Raw genomic sequence first — 17818 nt, 5'->3', positions numbered from 1 at the left:
AGAATAAGGGGACGTGAGCGGTTCAGAGCAGAGGTAACAGATGTACAGTGTGTGACTCACCGTAGTCTGTGTTTTCAGGCTCCCAGCAGTTTGAAGGCCAGAAGTATGGAGACTACAAAGCAACAGCAGAATGTATTTAGTTATTTTTGCTCTCTTTATTACTCATACATATCTGAGTACAGTCCAGTTCAACAGTGTCTAAGAATGGATGACTTCAGATCCTCACTTTTGCTGTCAAATACGGTATGTTTAATAGTCATTTTTGAGACCAATGTGAGCTACATTTCCTCTTTATCCATATTTAAATGTCTTTCGTAACTGATATTACATATTCAAAATTCATTCCCAAGTCTATTAATTATGGATCACTCACATCCATCATACATTCTTAATAGGGGTTCAGAATTAGAACTTGGTAGTCTCTACTATATTTTTACACAGTAATTAGCCTAAAATCCATATTAATAACAATGAGAGGACAGCTTATTCTTGTTCAACACTGTAACTCTCACTCAGGCTAATACGTCAGTCACTGTGTGCACGAATGACTAGGATCCGCTATTGAGTGTTTTTTTGTGTTCGGTGTAGTATCTATTTTTAGACATAAGAGTAAAAGTTCCAGTGTCAGAGTCTTACAACAAGCACGACAGTAGGTCGAGGCCAGTACATTTCAACTGCTCTGTGAGGTTCTGATGACGCTTGCCTGTTGCGTCACAACAACATCAGAAGGAATATATTTAGCCTGTGCTGAATGAGCAAGTGTGACACACGCTGGCCTCCTTGAGCCGCACAATAGTGGCTTTTAATCTTGAGCAGCGGAGGAGAAGTTGAAGGTATTGAGATTGAGAGATGGTTACAGAGAGAGCAAGAGTCTAACTGGGTACAACAAACAAATAAAGCCACCAAAAAGCAGCCTCTGTGCCTCCCTAAAAAGTCATGGTTGAAGACTGTAGCTGACTGGAATAAGATGCTAATGGCTCAGTCATGGTAATGAGTCATGGAAGAGCCCTTAGCCATCACACCGACCTGTCAAAGCTCATGTTGGATCAGAAAGAGCAGGAAAAAACATCTCCTCTGACAAGAGGTTGGCCCATAGGCCCTGTTCTGCAGCCCACCTCCTGATTAAGGCAGCATCCAGCTGGGATACTCACTATCGACCTTGATGGGATGAGTAATAGGCTTAGCTAGGATTGTTCATTTGCACCATGCAATAAACTCTTCCTCTGATGAACTAGCATCAGACATAACTTCACTTAAGACAACAGGACAGCTCTGTGAGTGTTACTTCCCACCTGAAAACGGTAAAGGGTCCCATCATCTTTGAGTGTCAGAACATGGTCGGAGATGGGAAAGATGTAGCCGTGTGCTGCAATGAGGCTTCCCAGGTGGATGGCTTCAACTTTTGGCATTAAAATGAATCACACAAATCAGTGTGTTTATTCTCCAGTTGAACTTTCTGAGCTGACATACAAACCTGGATCCTCAATGCTCAAGTTTTTCAGCAGCCACTGCACAATGTCTGCCCCTGTGGGGAAAATGAATACATGCATGAGTTTCGATATTGTAATTAAATTTAAAAAAAAAGAAAAGTCTCTCTGAAGCTGTAGGTCTTTCGTATCTGCATATGTCACATAATACACAGTTTGCAGCCTCCTCTCCTGGATGGCACAACATTTGGCCGTTTGTCTAAGCTTCGCAGCACAAAGCAGTGGCCCCGGGGCCACAGGGAGCCATGTGAAGAAGTGACTCAGAGAAAGCTCCTGGCAGAGAGGGAGCAGTCCCAGCCCAGCAATGACTCATATCACACACAAACAGATGAGGAAATGCAGTGAGGCTACAGACAGAACAAGAGGAAGCGAAAAGCTGCCTTTAACTCCTGACAGGGGCAGTGTTTTCTCACAAGCCCAGATCCTATCAGCACCGACATCATCTGCCTGTAACTGTAGTGCCACCAATTTACATAAACCCTAAAGGTCATATTTGCTTTACTGATTCTGCAGGTTGTCCCCGAGCCTTCTCATTGAGACAGCACACATATGAAACAAGCCATTCTACGAAACACATTGCACAATCTTTCCTAGCTCATGCAAACAGCTCTGCAAATGCATTTTATTTACCTGATACAACACTGGGAATCTTTGAGAGGAAACTTTTGACCGTTCTGATGGACACGCCTCCTGCTTTCTCGTCTTGTATTCTTGTGATAATCTCTTCAATCTGTGGAGAAGCAAATGGATTTTTAGTACAATGTGGATTAAAAAACAAACAAAAAAACACATATGTGCCTAAAAGTAATACCAAACAATAGCAAGTATAAAGTATAGGAATGGATGGAAAGAGAACGACTGTATAGAAATAGAAAGTGGGTCAATGACAAAACTGTAGTGACTTGTTTAAAGATGGAAGGATCTATTTGTTCACTCAAAATCTGATGACAAATAAGACAACCATTAAAAATAGGTTGCTGTATGCCTGACCTACATATGTGATGGATGCACTTTGAACCATTAGGTAACCAATCCGGAAAATGTTCTAGCTTCTGACCTGAAATGAGCCGAATCAGCCTCAAACGTTGCAGTGACATTTGCGAAAATAATTTGTTAACATAATCTAACTCCCTATTTATATGATAATAATGCATTGATTTATTTAGCCGCTACTACACGTCCCTTGTCCAAACAGCTTTGTCCAATTGAAAAGACCTGTCAGTGCTATTCCCTGAGCCCGGATAAGCATCACACCTCAGTCACACACTGGCCTCCTAAAATTAGTCCAGGCATCGGTCAGCTCTCAGCCACTGCACACCCCAAACACACAGAAAAGTAAATGTGGTCATCCAAGGACAATAGATTTTTATTTTTTTGAACTGTGCATTGAATAAATTATAACAAGTATTTATGAACTGTCAGCTTACATATTGATGTAACTCCAGAGCCATAGAGTCTTACAAGAAATCAATTTACATCTAAAAACCTTCTGATTTTGCACACTCGGCTGTGTTATTAAGGGCGAGCCATGTGTCATACAGTAGGTTCCTCGCTCGTTGCAAAAGCTATTAAATTCTTTATGGCTCTGTAAGCAGCTGTCTAGTAAGTACACTAAAAGGTCTGCACACACGCACCCGCACCACGATACATGACGCAGGTTTTTCCCAGAGGGTTGGCAGACAAATTCCTCTCACTTTGCCTAATTCAGTTACATTGCATTTCTTTCTTACACATTTACAGTTGGTACAAGACGAGGCCAAAACTGAGGTGAGTTGAGGCTGAGGCCATGCCAGGGTACACTATCTCTCTCTTTGGCTGCTTGTTCCTGAAGTCATTCATCATTTAACACAGCATTTCGATGAGTGAAGTCCTAGGACAAGCAGGCAGGCTTTAAAACATTGAACAAAGTTAGGGTGTGCACTTTACGGTATGCTCATAAAAGTCCTGCCTAAGCATTATGCCCTTGCATTTCAGATGATAACAGCATTTAAGTGCAGCTTTTGTTAATGTAAGAGTTGCAAATATACACTTTACTGTATCAACTACGTTTAAGTGCCTAAGGATGCCTAATAAAACCTTGTGGGATTTTAAATCTTCAATTGTAGATTAATTTCAACAATTATCTACCAACTACTTCAGCACCCACATGCGTGCATAAAAAGAGTCTCAAACTTAGGTCGTTTCACACACTCAATGATACTCTTACACTATATCTCTAGGTTTAGCACTATTGAAACTACTTTCAAGTATCAGGATAGTATTTTTGCATTCGGCTACTTTTTGATTACTGCTACGTTTTCTTACATTGGGGTAATGTAATACAGGGTTTCCAAACCAAGAGAAATAGATAGCAGAGGGTAAGAATGTTTTTCTGTTAAACTTCTCTTTCAGTCCTTTTTTGTCCTACTTAAGTTGCTTGCATGATAATTATGATGATGCTTTTACCATTTACCATGGTATGAGAATGCTTTACTTAACTTAAATCAGCTTGTCTATTAATGACAAATGTGTGCTGGAAAGGGTATTAAAAGGTCATCTTACATTGTCTTTTAAAAACACTGGGCAGTTAATATTCCTCACTGAGCTTTGAGAGGGTGTGAATCATTCTCTGTCTTCATAAATCAACAAAACCCCTTGACGTTGTATGTGGGGTGAATACACATACAAACAAAGCAAACGTGGCAAAGGGAAGTGTGCAGCTGGACAAATACCAGTCTCTCCCCATAAGCTTAAAAGAGTGTCTCAATGAATTATTGAACATCCACAATAGAGAATTACTGCATGCTCCCGCTCCATAAATCTCACACAGAAAGGTGCAGAGGAATAATCCAAATCAGCTTTCGCCATTGTGAACAGTGCACAAAGCATTTGGTATTTTAGGCCTTGTTCGCCTACATTGGAGCAATAACAGTTTTGCATGAGCACAAGCACAACATATAACCACACTAAAACCTGCCCTTCCTTCAGACAAAGCTGCTGTAGGAACAACATTAAAGCTTGTGTAAATTGTCAAGAACCATTCAAATCCCATAACAACACAGAGTAAGGATCAAGTTCTATTGTTGTCTTGAATTAATACTGGACCTTGGACGACAGATGCACGTAGGCCTAAAGAAAACCGTCTTATCTCCCATGTCAGCTGGCATGTATACGGCACAGCTACAGAAAGTGCACGGTATCTCGTGCATGTTCAAGTTAATGGAGTTTGCGGCTTGGTCTGGAGGGTTTTGCTGCTGCTGATTATAACAGCACTTTACCTTATGCCATGAAGCTATAAACGATTATCAGGTGAACACTGGTGTACCTACCCCCTGTATGTTCAAAAGTTCAAATACGCTGTAATGTATTGGTGTGTGTGTGTGTCGGGTGTGTGTGTGTGTGTGTGTGTGTCGGGTGTGTGTGTGTGTGTGTGTGTCGGGTGTGTGTGTGTGTGTGTTACTGGGTTTATCTGTAATGGCTCTGAAGACAACTCTGCAATAAATATGCAAAAGGGTCCAGGTTATAGCCAAAATTTAAAAAAAAGAAAAGAAAAAAATAATTAAGATAAAATTAGAATATTATTTGTATACAGTTTTTTTGGTCAAAGTAATGTTTTCCCTCAATAAAGTAAGGTACCAAAGTAAGGTAATGTATGGAAGCAATCCGATGCAATTCAAAACAATCTTCAATCTTTGAAACTGTAATCATTTGTATTAATTGCTGATGATGCCGGTAATGTTCTGATTGTGGGTGCGTACTTAGGCAAGACAAGTTTATTTGTAGAGCACATTTCATACACAAGGCAATTCAAAGTGCTTCACACAGCAGGAAAAATGCATTAAAATCGCAAAGAAATTACTGCACAAAACAATTTAAGACATAAAAGAGAAGAGTGCAAAGAAAAAATCCTTTCAGTCATATGCGCAGCTAAACAAAACTGTTTTTAGCTTAGATTTGAACATTGTCAGAGTAGAACCTGTCTCACATCTTCAGGAAGACTGTTCCAGATTTTAGCTGCATAAAACTGAAACGCAGATTCCCTATGTTTAGTCCTACCTATGTTTCTCTTTTCTATGAATGGGGGAACTACGCTAATACTAGCATAGTCTACTGGTTCAGGTCCCACAGCCCCAAAAGTTCTGCATAAATGTATGGTTTTACAGCATAAAGCAGCATATAACCCTAACCCAGGTCTCAGGGAACATGGGGCTGACCCACGTTCAGTGTTCCCTGCCGTAGTCACTGCCAGTGTGGAGCTGGAGGTTTGTCGTGCATGCTGGGATAGTGCTGAAGCATTATTAACAGACACAAACATTACACCATCACCTAAATGTTGTGTCCCTGCAAAGCATCAGTAGAGGTTATAGAGGTTGTGCCAATGACATCACAACATTCTGAATTTTAGTCACACGTGGCAAGTTTGAGTCATTGAAGAGTAATAAAACTATATCTTGTACAAGCTCAAAACACAGCTAATACCAATGTAAAAGTCTTAGGCTCTGCTTGTTTTTAGTTTGTACCTGACATCTAAAAAAATAAAAGAAATAAACGGCAGAAATAGAAAACCAGATTTTACAACTGGAACACAGCAGACAACACTCACATTTCTGTCCATAATTCTGCCACACAGTTGAAATGTTTTTTTTACGGTACAGCGTAAAACATATACTTTGAAGATGTACAATTACAGAAGACGTACTACAGTAGGTGGCAGTAAATGCACCCTTTCAGTTGGCTGCCAACTGCAATTAAAAATAACACAACAACAACAACAACAACGTTCACATTCTGGAATTATTTCAAGCCATAATTTCAGATGGAGGGCAACATGAAGGCCATTCAGTGTTTGAGATGTATAAACTGAAAAATGTTGAACCAGATTTCTATTTGTTAGAGATTAGATCCACAAACTTGCTATATTAATCTTTCGTTTGTGTTTAAATAATGCACGTATCACTTTTTGAAGCTACTGTACGCTCTGGGAATCTGGCTCCTCTGTGCTGATGGTGAACTGATGCCAAACATTAAACTTTGCCAGTTTTGGTTTCATTTGGATAGGCCCGAAATCATAAACCAGAACAAAATATCTGCCTTTTGATAGTTAAAAATCAAATTCCTCCATAGAATTTAGACCTGCCCTCCAGCTCAGATTGAAGTATGGGCACTTCAGAAAGTTGTGAAGTCACATGTATATATCAGATTCTGTTATAGATACATAGCCATATTTAAAACGTCAAAAAATATCAACAAATAAACATTCACAGATTCATGTGTTTTCTTCCAGGAGACACACAAGTGGCACATGAATGAGTCCTGACATTGAAGGTAAGTTGTTTGCAGTGCAACACGTGTCTAACAAGTAGCTGAAGTGACAGAATGTTATAGTGATATGTTGGATAAACACATTTCTCCACATTTTGTTTCCACCATCAGTTAGTGCCGGTCATCTTCACCTTGTGCCCCGTTTACTGCAACACGATTAAGGCTCCAGATATGAGACATTCAGTTGCTAAACTTTATCCTTAGGATGCATGACATATCGGCCCAGTATCGGTATCGGCCGATATTCATGTCAGTGTGTAATATCGGTATCAGCCAAAAGTGCCGCTATCAGTCCGCCAATATTACGCTCCAGTAATGAAAAGCATGAACAGCAGAAAAGATTCTCAGAGCCACGTCACAGATCGAGAAAATGCCAGTAATCGGAGTGTTTTTGAAGCTCGGAGGGGAGAGGACTTTCTAAACAGGATTCATCAAACTTGCGTGAATGAAGCTAAATGCTACTCTATGTTATTGATGAGGGAGCAATGTTAAAAGCTCAATTTTGCATAATATCTGTCCTTTAAATCCAGTCTTTATTCTGAGTCAAAAGACCCAGAAATGATACAGTCACAGACATTTTAGCCAAAACACATAATTAAAGACATGCATGACCCGCGATAAATGCAATGTTTTTTCCAGACATTATTTGACTTGCTTTTCTCTTAAACAATCAATTTAGACATGTTTACTCCATAACTTAATTGTGAGTCGTTTTAGGAAGGAGAGTTATAGAAAGAATTAAGTCTGATAAACAATCTTAATGAAACAAAAAACTCACCAAATGGAACTCTCCCAAAGAAGGGCATTTTGTGAACCGTACTAACTGGTTCTAACTGGAGATATCCGTAATTTTGAATGAAGATGTATTTGTTTACCGCTATATTTCTTTGTTAGGTTTTAAAATAACCAAACAACATCGGCCTAATATTGGTATCTTCTTAAAATGTCCATATTGCTGCACCACAACTTTATTTTTTATGTTTTAAGTTGGACCTAGTAAGAAAATCCCTGTACAATTTGCCCCAATACATTATGATGCATAAAACGGGCTTACATGTTTTATGGTGCCGCTGTATTTTTTACATATTTTTCAGCTCTTTAGACACCTCTGACAGTGAAGATAGAGTTATTAAATGAAGGTTGGACAGTAAATACCCTTTAGCATCCATTAGCTATGGTGGCTAATACCGTTTTGGTCACTTTACCCGCGTAGAAATTCTGTGCCCTTTCCAAATGCATTTATAAAAAAACAAATGTAGAATAATCGATTAAGATCATATGGAAATTTAAAAGAGCTTTTAAAAACGGTTTAGAGGTGAGTCGAGTTGTATTGTCCTTGCCACATGTACAGTAGTTCAGGCTCTCTCAAAGGGGCGGCTCGAGTGCAGGGGCCGCGGAAAATGATGGAGTTTGATGGAATCTTTAGACAAATAGGCATATATAGATCCATGACATAATTATTGTAAACCATTCAATATGAGGGGTTGAGGGGGCGTGGCGTTTCGACAAACAGCTGCGATCCGCAATATTCTTAAGAGAATGAGTCTTAATTAATGAATTAATTGCGTAGATAATCACAATGGATCAGCGGTGACACACACAGGTTTAAACATGCGTCAATGATATTGATTTGAAATATGAACAGAAGAAAGCACATAACCTGCTTTCCATAACTGTGATTGTCCTGAAAGAGAAGAGATGAGAAGAGAGGAGCAGAGATGAGAAGAGAGGAGCAGAGATGAGAAGAGAGGAGCAGAGATGAGAAGAGAGGAGAAGAGAAAAGAAGAGAGGAGAAGAGAGAAGAAGAGAGAAGAAGAGAGGAGAAGAGATGAGAAGAGAGGAGCAGAGATGAGAAGAGAGGAGCAGAGAGGAGCAATGAGGAGAAGAGAGGAGCAATGAGGAGAAGAGAGGAGCAGAGAGGAGTAGAGAGGAGAAGAGAGGAGAAGAGAGGAGAAGAGAGGAGAAGAGCAGATAGGAGAAGAGAAGAGAGGAGCAGAGAGGAGAGGAGAGGAGCAGAGAGGAGCAGAGAAGAGAGGAGAAGAGAGAAGAAGAGAGGAGAAGAAAGGAGAAGAGAGAAGAAGAGAGGAGAAGAGATGAGAAGAGAGGAGCAGAGAGGAGCAATGAGGAGAAGAGAGGAGCAATGAGGAGAAGAGAGGAGCAATGAGGAGAAGAGAGGAGCAGAGAGGAGTAGAGAGAAGAGAGGAGAAGAGAGGAGCAATGAGGAGAAGAGAGGAGCAGAGAGGAGTAGAGAGGAGAAGAGAGGAGAAGAGAGGAGCAATGAGGAGAAGAGAGGAGCAGAGAGGAGTAGAGAGGAGAAGAGAGGAGCAGAGAGGAGAGGAGAGGAGCAGAGAGGAGCAGAGAAGAGAGGAGAAGAGAGAAGAAGAGAGGAGAAGAAAGGAGAAGAGAGAAGAAGAGAGGAGAAGAGAGGAGAAGAGAGAAGAAGAGAGGAGACGAGAGAAGAAGAGAGGAGAAGAGAGAAGAAGAGAGGAGAAGAAAGGAGAAGAGAGGAGAAGAGAGGAGAAGAGAGGAGAAGAGAGAAGAAGAGAGGAGAAGAGAGGAGAAGAGAGAAGAAGAGAGGAGAAGAGAGGAGAAGAGAGAAGAAGAGAGGAGAAGAGAGGAGAAGAGAGAAGAAGAGAGGAGAAGAGAGGAGAAGAGAGAAGAAGAGAGGAGAAGAGAGAAGAAGAGAGGAGAAGAGAGGAGAAGAGAAAAGAAGAGAGGAGAGGAGAAGAGAGGAGAAGAGAGAAGAAGAGAGGAGAAGAGAGAAGAAGAGAGAAGAAGAGAGGAGAAGAGAGAAGAAGAGAGGAGAAGAGAGGAGAAGAGAAAAGAAGAGAGGAGAGGAGAAGAGAGGAGAAGAGAGAAGAAGAGAGGAGAAGAGAGAAGAAGAGAGAAGAAGAGAGAAGAAGAGAGAAGAAGAGAGGAGAAGAGAGGAGAAGAGAGGAGAAGAGAGGAGAAGAGAGAAGAAGAGAGAAGAAGAGAGAAGAAGAGAGAAGAAGAGAGGAGAAGAGAGGAGAAGAGAGAAGAAGAGAGGAGCAGATCAGTCTTTCTGCTTTACAGTTTTAGCAGCATTTAGCAATACAGATACAAAACATACTGTTTTTAGGTTATTAAAGCTTCAGTTTTATTGCCAATATATTTATATTGCCAACATATTTTCAAATCATTGCCAAAATTAAATTGCTTGGTTGGCAAAATTCTAAACTGGTAGATTAAAAATAATGAGACAAAACAGAAATAGCTTCAATGGAATTCTGTATGTGATTTGTAAAATGAACTGGGCAATCTTAATTATCATTGAGGAGACCAAAAATAAATCATCTTGCTTTATAACATTCATTTTGCAAGCTAAACCTGGAAAGGGCCAGCCTATAAAGTGGAATTTAACATAAAACATAGGGGAACCTAGCTTTAGTTTCAAACAGATACAAACAATCAACATTACAGTTTACAATTACCAACATGTAAAATAAGTCTCAGTTGCTTGAATGAACTTTGGACAAGTACGCAGCATTATTTCTGGATTTGTTCTTTGACGCAGCGCTGTTGTGTTCCAGCTGGTGTGTGGAGCCCCGGGGAAGGAGGTGAGAATACAGCGGGTTTAAGAGGACAGGCCCGCTCGGCTGTGCATGCCGAGTCATGATTTAGAAACGATGGGAGATTCTCTGCATGTGCAATGTGACATCAGGGGAAGTCGCTGGCAGCTGAAATATCTGTGAACTTAAGTGACCGGAAAAGCCCTGCCAAGACAGTAGAATGGCAGCAGCCTTCAACAGCCCAAGGAGGTGTGAATGAATTACAACACACTTAAATTTTATCTATGCCGACCGGTTGTTTGCCTTCTCCTGTCATCATAATACCAAACCAAATGATGCTACATTTCCAGTACCAACCAAACATTTGCATAGTGGTTTGGCTCAAGACCTATTCACTGCTGGTTTCAATAGGCTTCACGTTACTGATCAGAATTCTATGGTAGCATTTGCTGTTTAACTGTCAGATAGAAGATTTGTTGACCTGGTTTATGGTTCACATCTTTTAAATGACTGGGCCTATCCACATGAAACATAAACTCAAGGTAACAAGGTTCAACGTGTTCTCTGTCAGCAGAAATAAACAAAATTGAAATATCGTTTTCACAATAGCTTCAGAAAGTGGTGCCATTATTCAACACCAAAGACGTGATTGTTGTCAATTGAAAGGACTTTAACCGATGAGACTAATATTGGATTTTTCTTGGATTCTAGAACCTGAGCATGTCATGCCAGTGCTGTTATCTGTGGCCCTCATTGACTGTACATGCACTATGGTTTATAAAAGTATATAGTCTGCGTCGAACACAGACTGTGCCCTAACTTAACAAGCATGCTCAGAATGCCGAGTATAGTCCAATTAGCTTCTCCCATGATTAGCCACACAGCTGCATGGTCCTCGGGGAGAGGCGGGCCACTGCTGCGGAGGGCCAGCCTGATCCACTGAGAGCCATGTCAGGAAAGACAGTGTTGATGAAGGTCCTGTTCGGACCAGTTGAGGATCCCTTAAGAAATTATGAGGCAGCAGTGACTTGAAGATTTTGGAAATGGGATTGTCTGTATCCACTGCACGCAATTAAGATCAGTAATGCATCTAAAACCTTGCTTTTGACTTGTGCTTTAACATCCTTTTTGACCAGCAAAAATACTTTTTGTTTCTTTTTGGTTTGCTTGTGTTATTTTGTTAGCTTGATGCCACATAAAGAATATGATTAGATCTCTCTCTTTAAACTAAGACAAAATATAGCTAAAAGACTACCTACAAGCACAGTGACTCACCAGGTCATCTTGCTGTTGATGAGACTGGAGGAGGACAGAAAAAGATCATCCGTTCTCTGGTAATTGTCTGTTGTTAGATACTTCTCCAGTTGCTAGGGGCTTGAGTGCTGCAAAAACAGGAGTCTACTCCAATAAGTAGATAGTCCACTCAAAAACAAAGTGCCAAAGCACAGATATAGCTGGTTAGATGATTTAGAAAAGATGATGTCTGGTAGATTTTCCAGGCCTTTGCTGTGCACGCTCGTAAAGGTTAGAAATGAGCCACAACACAAGCAAAGGTCATTGACTACGCTGTGGTAGAGTTGTGTTCCGGGCATGACGCATTTTTCAATGCAAAAAACTGCTATAAAAGGCAATTTGAAAGCAGCCGGAGCCACTTTGATCGGTTGCACAGGGCTGCCTGTGGGACTCATTGTAATAAGGTCCAAGATCCTTACAGCTACTACTGTGTAATTAGACTATAGCATGGGAAGGCTATTCGGATGTGGAATAATGAGAAAAACACACTGTGAGAGGAAGACGGCAGCAGTGGACGTAAAAACAAACCACGTTCCTTTTGGTTTATTTTTTTTTTAAAGTAAATTAAGTCACTTGAGTGTATTTTTATACAACTGAACCTGTGGATACCTGGACACCTGAATTTAACTAAGCAAATACAGTACGAGCTTCCTACTGGAGAACTGCTGCATGGATCAGCTGCAACACAGTATTTAAACTTAACTGATGTAGTGAGCGGCTTCTCATTTCTGAAACAGCCATGTGGAAAGACAAATCCCATGGTCATAGAAAAGAGGGCAGTGAGAGAAAATATCTAAGGAGAAGCAGAGACTAATCTACTTCAGATCTGAGCCCCAGTGAGAGTGTTTGGGACGAGCTGGAGAAGGCTTTGTGCTGTGGTCACTCTCTCATCATCAACACAAGATCAACTGGTGAAAAAGAATGCAACACTGGATATTAAAAAAATCTATATAATTACCAAATATCAGCGAGAGCTCATTTTTTACCGTGGCGACTTGTTTTTTGGACAGTTTTTTGGACAGGCAGTGTATCTTCAACTAAACTGATAAATGGCTGTGATTGGCCAGTGCCAAATCAACAAAAAGGAAACAACGCAGTTAGCTTTGAATCCACACCATCTCAATTTAGAAGAGAAAGTGTCTGCAGGCTAGAGGGGTAAAGAAGTATACTATATACTTTATGTTTTTATTGAATCTGGAACACTGCAGTACACTGTGAGTGTATCTTACCTCACCATAATGATGATTAAACAACATATTTCCCAGTCTCAAATGAAAGCTATATCAAACTGTGTCTGGATCAATATGTCTTCATTTTGGCTTCATATCTGGGCCAGTGCAGCTGCTAATCCTATAAATGATATCTGAAGGAGATTGGTTTGAGGTGGTGAAAACCTCAGGACCATCTGTCTGTCTTTGATGTTGGCACCGTCCCTCTAACAAAACCACTCACCCTGTCCTTCAGTTTGTGGTAATTTGATTCACAGATGGGGAAGTGCCCAGTTTTGCCTTGGCCCCTCTGGACCCTCAAGTCTGTTCATGACTGTGCGAAACAAGACGGTGCATTTTCAGTATTTGCACAGGCAGCCCGGTCATGCTCCTGTCACACCATTTTCCTCTCTTTGAAACTTTGATGCACAATAATCAATAAAACTACTGACGTGAGATGACAAGATGTGTTCAGTGGTAAAACTCAAGTCCCATCTGCCCTGTCCTCCATTTCACACATGTTTTTATCCCGTCATTATAACGGTTAAACGGATAATGCCGAGTGTGAGAGACACTTTGCAGCCGCACGATGCATCAGGTCTTATTTGATTTCAATTAGTAACAATTGTGTTCTTCATCTAGGAAATTTCTGCATTTGTGCACAGTGTCTACTATAGGTAGGAAAGATGTCTCAACCCTTAAAAGAAAGCAAAGATTTTGTGTACTTGCTTACTTGCAATCAGTTGCTACGAGAGGCCCTTGACCTTTCGATGTGCATGGATTTCCTGTCATGGCTACGAGCAGAAAAGAGGATTTTTATAGCTTTGTTGTGTCCCATTAAGATCCTCCCACTGCTTTTGCCTCTGTGCTGTTGGACTGTCAGCCACAACCAGGTGTGACTGTGGACCTGTGTCCCTATTAGCTCCGGTGTGAGACCACTGACAGCCCCTTGAGGCCAACCAGGGTTAGTTTGACATCAGTGTTTTGAATTTAAGTTTATTGATTTGATGCATTTCATGGAGACATAAAACTTACGTAGATTGTCAACTGCAGGATGACAGTGGTGGGTTCTAAACACAGTACAGAGCATTCTTTGTTTTAGTTATTGCTGACAGACACATTTAAGCATTTGGTGGTACATTTGTTGGAGGTACGTTTGTTGGAGGTACGTTTGTTGGAGGTACGTTTGTTGGAGGTACATTTATGGAGGTACATTTGTTGGAGGTACATTTATGGAGGTACATTTGTTGGAGGTACGTTTGTTGGAGGTACGTTTGTTGGAGGTACATTTATGGAGGTACATTTGTTGGAGGTACATTTATGGAGGTACATTTGTTGGAGGTACGTTTGTTGGAGGTATATTTGTTGGAGGTACATTTATGGAGGTACATTTGTTGGAGGTATATTTGTTGGAAGTACGTTTGTTGGAGGTATATTTGTTGGAGGTACATTTATGGAGGTACATTTGTTGGAGGTACATTTATGGAGGTACATTTGTTGGAGGTATATTTGTTGGAGGTACGTTTGTTGGAGGTACATTTGTTGGAGGTACGTTTGTTGGAGGTACATTTATGGAGGTACATTTGTTGGAGGTACATTTATGGAGGTACATTTGTTGGAGGTACATTTATGGAGGTACATTTGTTGGAGGTATATTTGTTGGAGGTACGTTTGTTGGAGGTACGTTTGTTGGAGGTACGTTTGTTGGAGGTACGTTTGTTGGAGGTACATTTATGGAGGTACATTTGTTGGAGGTACATTTGTTGGAGGTACGTTTGTTGGAGGTACGTTTGTTGGAGGTACATTTGTTGGCTCATTCAGCAGTGCCCCTCTCTCTTCCTCGTGTTGTGTCCTACGCTGTGTCTGGGGATTAGTCTTCCACCCCCCGACAGGAACTTGCATCAGAGAAGTCAACAGCACTGGCCTGTGTCACTACCATCATCCTCTAATCGCCTTTTAATAAATGAAAGTGGGAGGTGCTTCAAAATCGCATCACAGGCAAAAATGTGTTTGATGCAAGAATATGTTTTTGAGTGCAAATGAGTCGGGATCAATGCTACATATAAAAAATCAATGCTGCACTATTTGGTTTATGGCATCAAGCATTATTCACACACATGATTGATTTCCCATAATGTCCACTAACCACATCAACGGTCGTAAAGCTCTCGTCTGTTGCCATACGCAGGAAAATAAGCCATGGATTATGTCCACAAAGTACACTTTTGCAACCATAGTCATCAAACGGTTTTAAATTATTGAAGTGGCTTGTGTAAGAAAAGGGGACTAGTGCTTCTTTGTGCTCTGATATACTGAAACGGAGGTGAAGAGTTCTTCACTCCGTTTCTGTCAGGCTCTGTGCTATCTGTGTGTGACAGCTGTCAGGAAGTTTACAAAGAGAGCTCCAAAACCTGCTGTAGGACTCAACTTTAGATTTTTTGTAAAATAAATAAATAGTAAACAAAAACAAAAACCTAAGGCTTTATATTCAAAACCAGATAATATCACATAACACAGTGATATATCAACTTAAGAGAAGGAGAAATCCATTAATCACATTTGCAGATGGCCTTAAGATTCTTCATGAAACTTAACAAGCCTCTTTATACACTTGCAATACTGACTTAACCATGTGCAATACTGACTTAACCATGTGCAATACCGTCATATTCATGTGCAATTACTGTCATACTCACATGCAATAATGTCACATTCATGTGCATATAACTGATGAAAATAGAGTGTTTTTTTTACCATTATTACTAGTATTATCTTGTCTTACGCTGTTTTTATTTTATTTTATCTTTATTTTCCCCCTCCATTCCTTATTAAGAAATGAGATTTTGTCTATAGGAGTTTTTATTTATAAGAGTTCTTCTATTAAGAGTGTTTTTTGTTTTGTTTGTTTTTTAACTTCCTTAAGTTATCTTTTCCTTCCTTTTCCTCTGTATCTACCTGCGTTGCAAAAATGAAATTTCCCCATGTGTGGACAATAAAGGAATATCTTATCTTATCTTATATGGACTTATCACAGTTCGTCTAGATTTTCTATACTTTAGTTAATTAATCATTATTTTCACAAATTTAAACTTCTACTAGTCTGACCTGGGATAATAGTTCAGTAGACATTTATCAGTCATGTTCCTCTTGTCCGCCCAAGTGCATGAGGTCTATGCGATACACCATAGACGCACTGATTATTCAGGGAAAAAAACACATTTCTTTTTATGCAAACTGGACAATGGAAAAGTGTACAGGCATGAATGTACATGAGCTGGGTTTGCTGCTCTGTATGAAGCGCAGGGATGATGCTTCTCATGTTACCACAGCACAACTGTCCCCCACCACCATGCACCAGGACTGAGCCCTTTCACATCTCACCCAGACCAATTACTGTTCAAAGCAAAGACTGTTGTGCTAGATTCAACTTGAAGGGTACGTATCACCATTCAGAAACATTTTATTCATTCACTTGCCTCTCAAATGTAGTGTTTGGATACTGTATTGTTAGCATTATTTTTTGATCCATGGATCCAGGTTAAAATAACACAAATGTACTTTACAATTAAACATTTAAAGGGGCCATATAATGTATAATAGCCTTGTACAAGCGTTTAACCATGTGATAATGATGTTTCCTCATCACCGAGTTGTATTTCGATTGAATCATGCATGTTTGAGTAATTCTGCATTGTCCTGTATTTGAGTACACCACCCCCCTATCTCTGCCCACTGCTTTGAATTTACATGTGGTAATGAAACAAATTCAGACCCCGGGCAAAAATGTCAACAATGAAAAACCCATAGCCTAAATGAAAACGGTTGTTTGAAAACGGGAAGTTACGGTGAAATGTTGCAGATCCAGGTTTGATGGAGGACAAGACAATATCATCTGCAAACAACAGCGATGAGTTCCTGTGGTCCCCAAACCGGACACCCTCCGACCCTTGACAGTGCCTAGGAATTCTAGTCCATAAAAACAATTAACACAACCTCCTCAACACCCTCCTCTTCATAAGGGCCCACCATCCCGGTCTACTCCAAAATATTGTATGTCTTCTTTAAAGGTGCCATAACATGCTTTTTTTCACGTTTCGTAGTCTATCCTAAGTGTATAATTGATTATAATAAGGGTTGTGCAACACCCTTAACATAATAGTTAAGAAATATCACCCAGACCTTGGACCCCCTCACTAACCCGGAAATGCAAACGGCTTGGTTTGATATTCGCCCCCACCCTTGCGAAGAGCGATCTGGCTCCCCCGCCCAACCCGTGACGTAGTGCGTGCCCCACAGCTGTGTACTCCGCGGTGCGCGGCGTTTATTCTACAGCGTGCGCAGAACAGATATATATATATATATATATATATATATATATATATATATATATATATATATATATATATATAGATATAAAAGTCTTATGTCCATCGCGCTCTTATTTCCTAGTTTTTCGGTATCGGATAGAACTTCACTCTGTTTATTTTCCCGGTTGCTGCATCAATTGCCACATAAACCTTCACCATTGTGATAATAGTAAAGAGTGCGATATCATTAATGAAGTTTTGGGCCTCTTTGAGCCGTGTTTCGTCGTAAATCGAAGCAGAAAAACTCCGGGGCTTGTAGGGAGACACTGCAGCCTGCAGCAGCGCGAAGCCGGGGGGAAGGGGGCGGGAAGCGGCAGGCGGGAGGGGGAGAGGGTGAGGGGGGATGGTGACGCGTGCCTGTGGTTATGACGCGGTCTTGCACCCACCGCCCGTCAGTTTGGAGATTCGAGGAAAGGAGATAGTCTGTAATATAGCTAAACACTGCGGGAATCAATCAAAAAAAACACTCTGGGTACATATATGAAGCACAAATAGCAATGTAAGAAGGTTAAAAGCTCTGAAAAGTCGATTTTGCATGTTATGGGACCTTTAAGTGCAGAAAGATCATGAAATACCCTTGTTTGAACAATTATACTGTAGCTACTCTTTATTTAGCACTTTTTTGCAGCTTT

The 17818-nt window shown here is 40.5% G+C and overlaps 1 protein-coding gene across 1 annotated transcript in view; it reads right to left on the bottom strand.

The window, feature by feature from the left end:
• The window catches only part of LOC140370359 (regulator of G-protein signaling 6-like), a 44023-nt gene that overhangs the window by 14024 nt on the left and 12181 nt on the right, over positions 1-17818 (bottom strand). Inside the window, exons 3-6 of the mRNA XM_072457483.1 lie at positions 2118-2217; positions 1475-1525; positions 1293-1399; positions 61-112 (exon numbers count right to left, since the gene is read on the bottom strand). Coding sequence (XP_072313584.1) covers positions 61-112; positions 1293-1399; positions 1475-1525; positions 2118-2217 — 310 coding nt within the window. The remainder of the gene's footprint in view (positions 1-60; positions 113-1292; positions 1400-1474; positions 1526-2117; positions 2218-17818) is intronic.

This window comes from Eucyclogobius newberryi, unplaced genomic scaffold (assembly GCF_026437365.1).
Source record: "Eucyclogobius newberryi isolate DKJ021-1_F unplaced genomic scaffold, fEucNew1.0.hap1 SCAF_21, whole genome shotgun sequence".
Classification (NCBI taxonomy): domain Eukaryota; kingdom Metazoa; phylum Chordata; class Actinopteri; order Gobiiformes; family Gobiidae; genus Eucyclogobius; species Eucyclogobius newberryi.
This window is presented reverse-complemented; position numbering and strand designations above follow the sequence as displayed.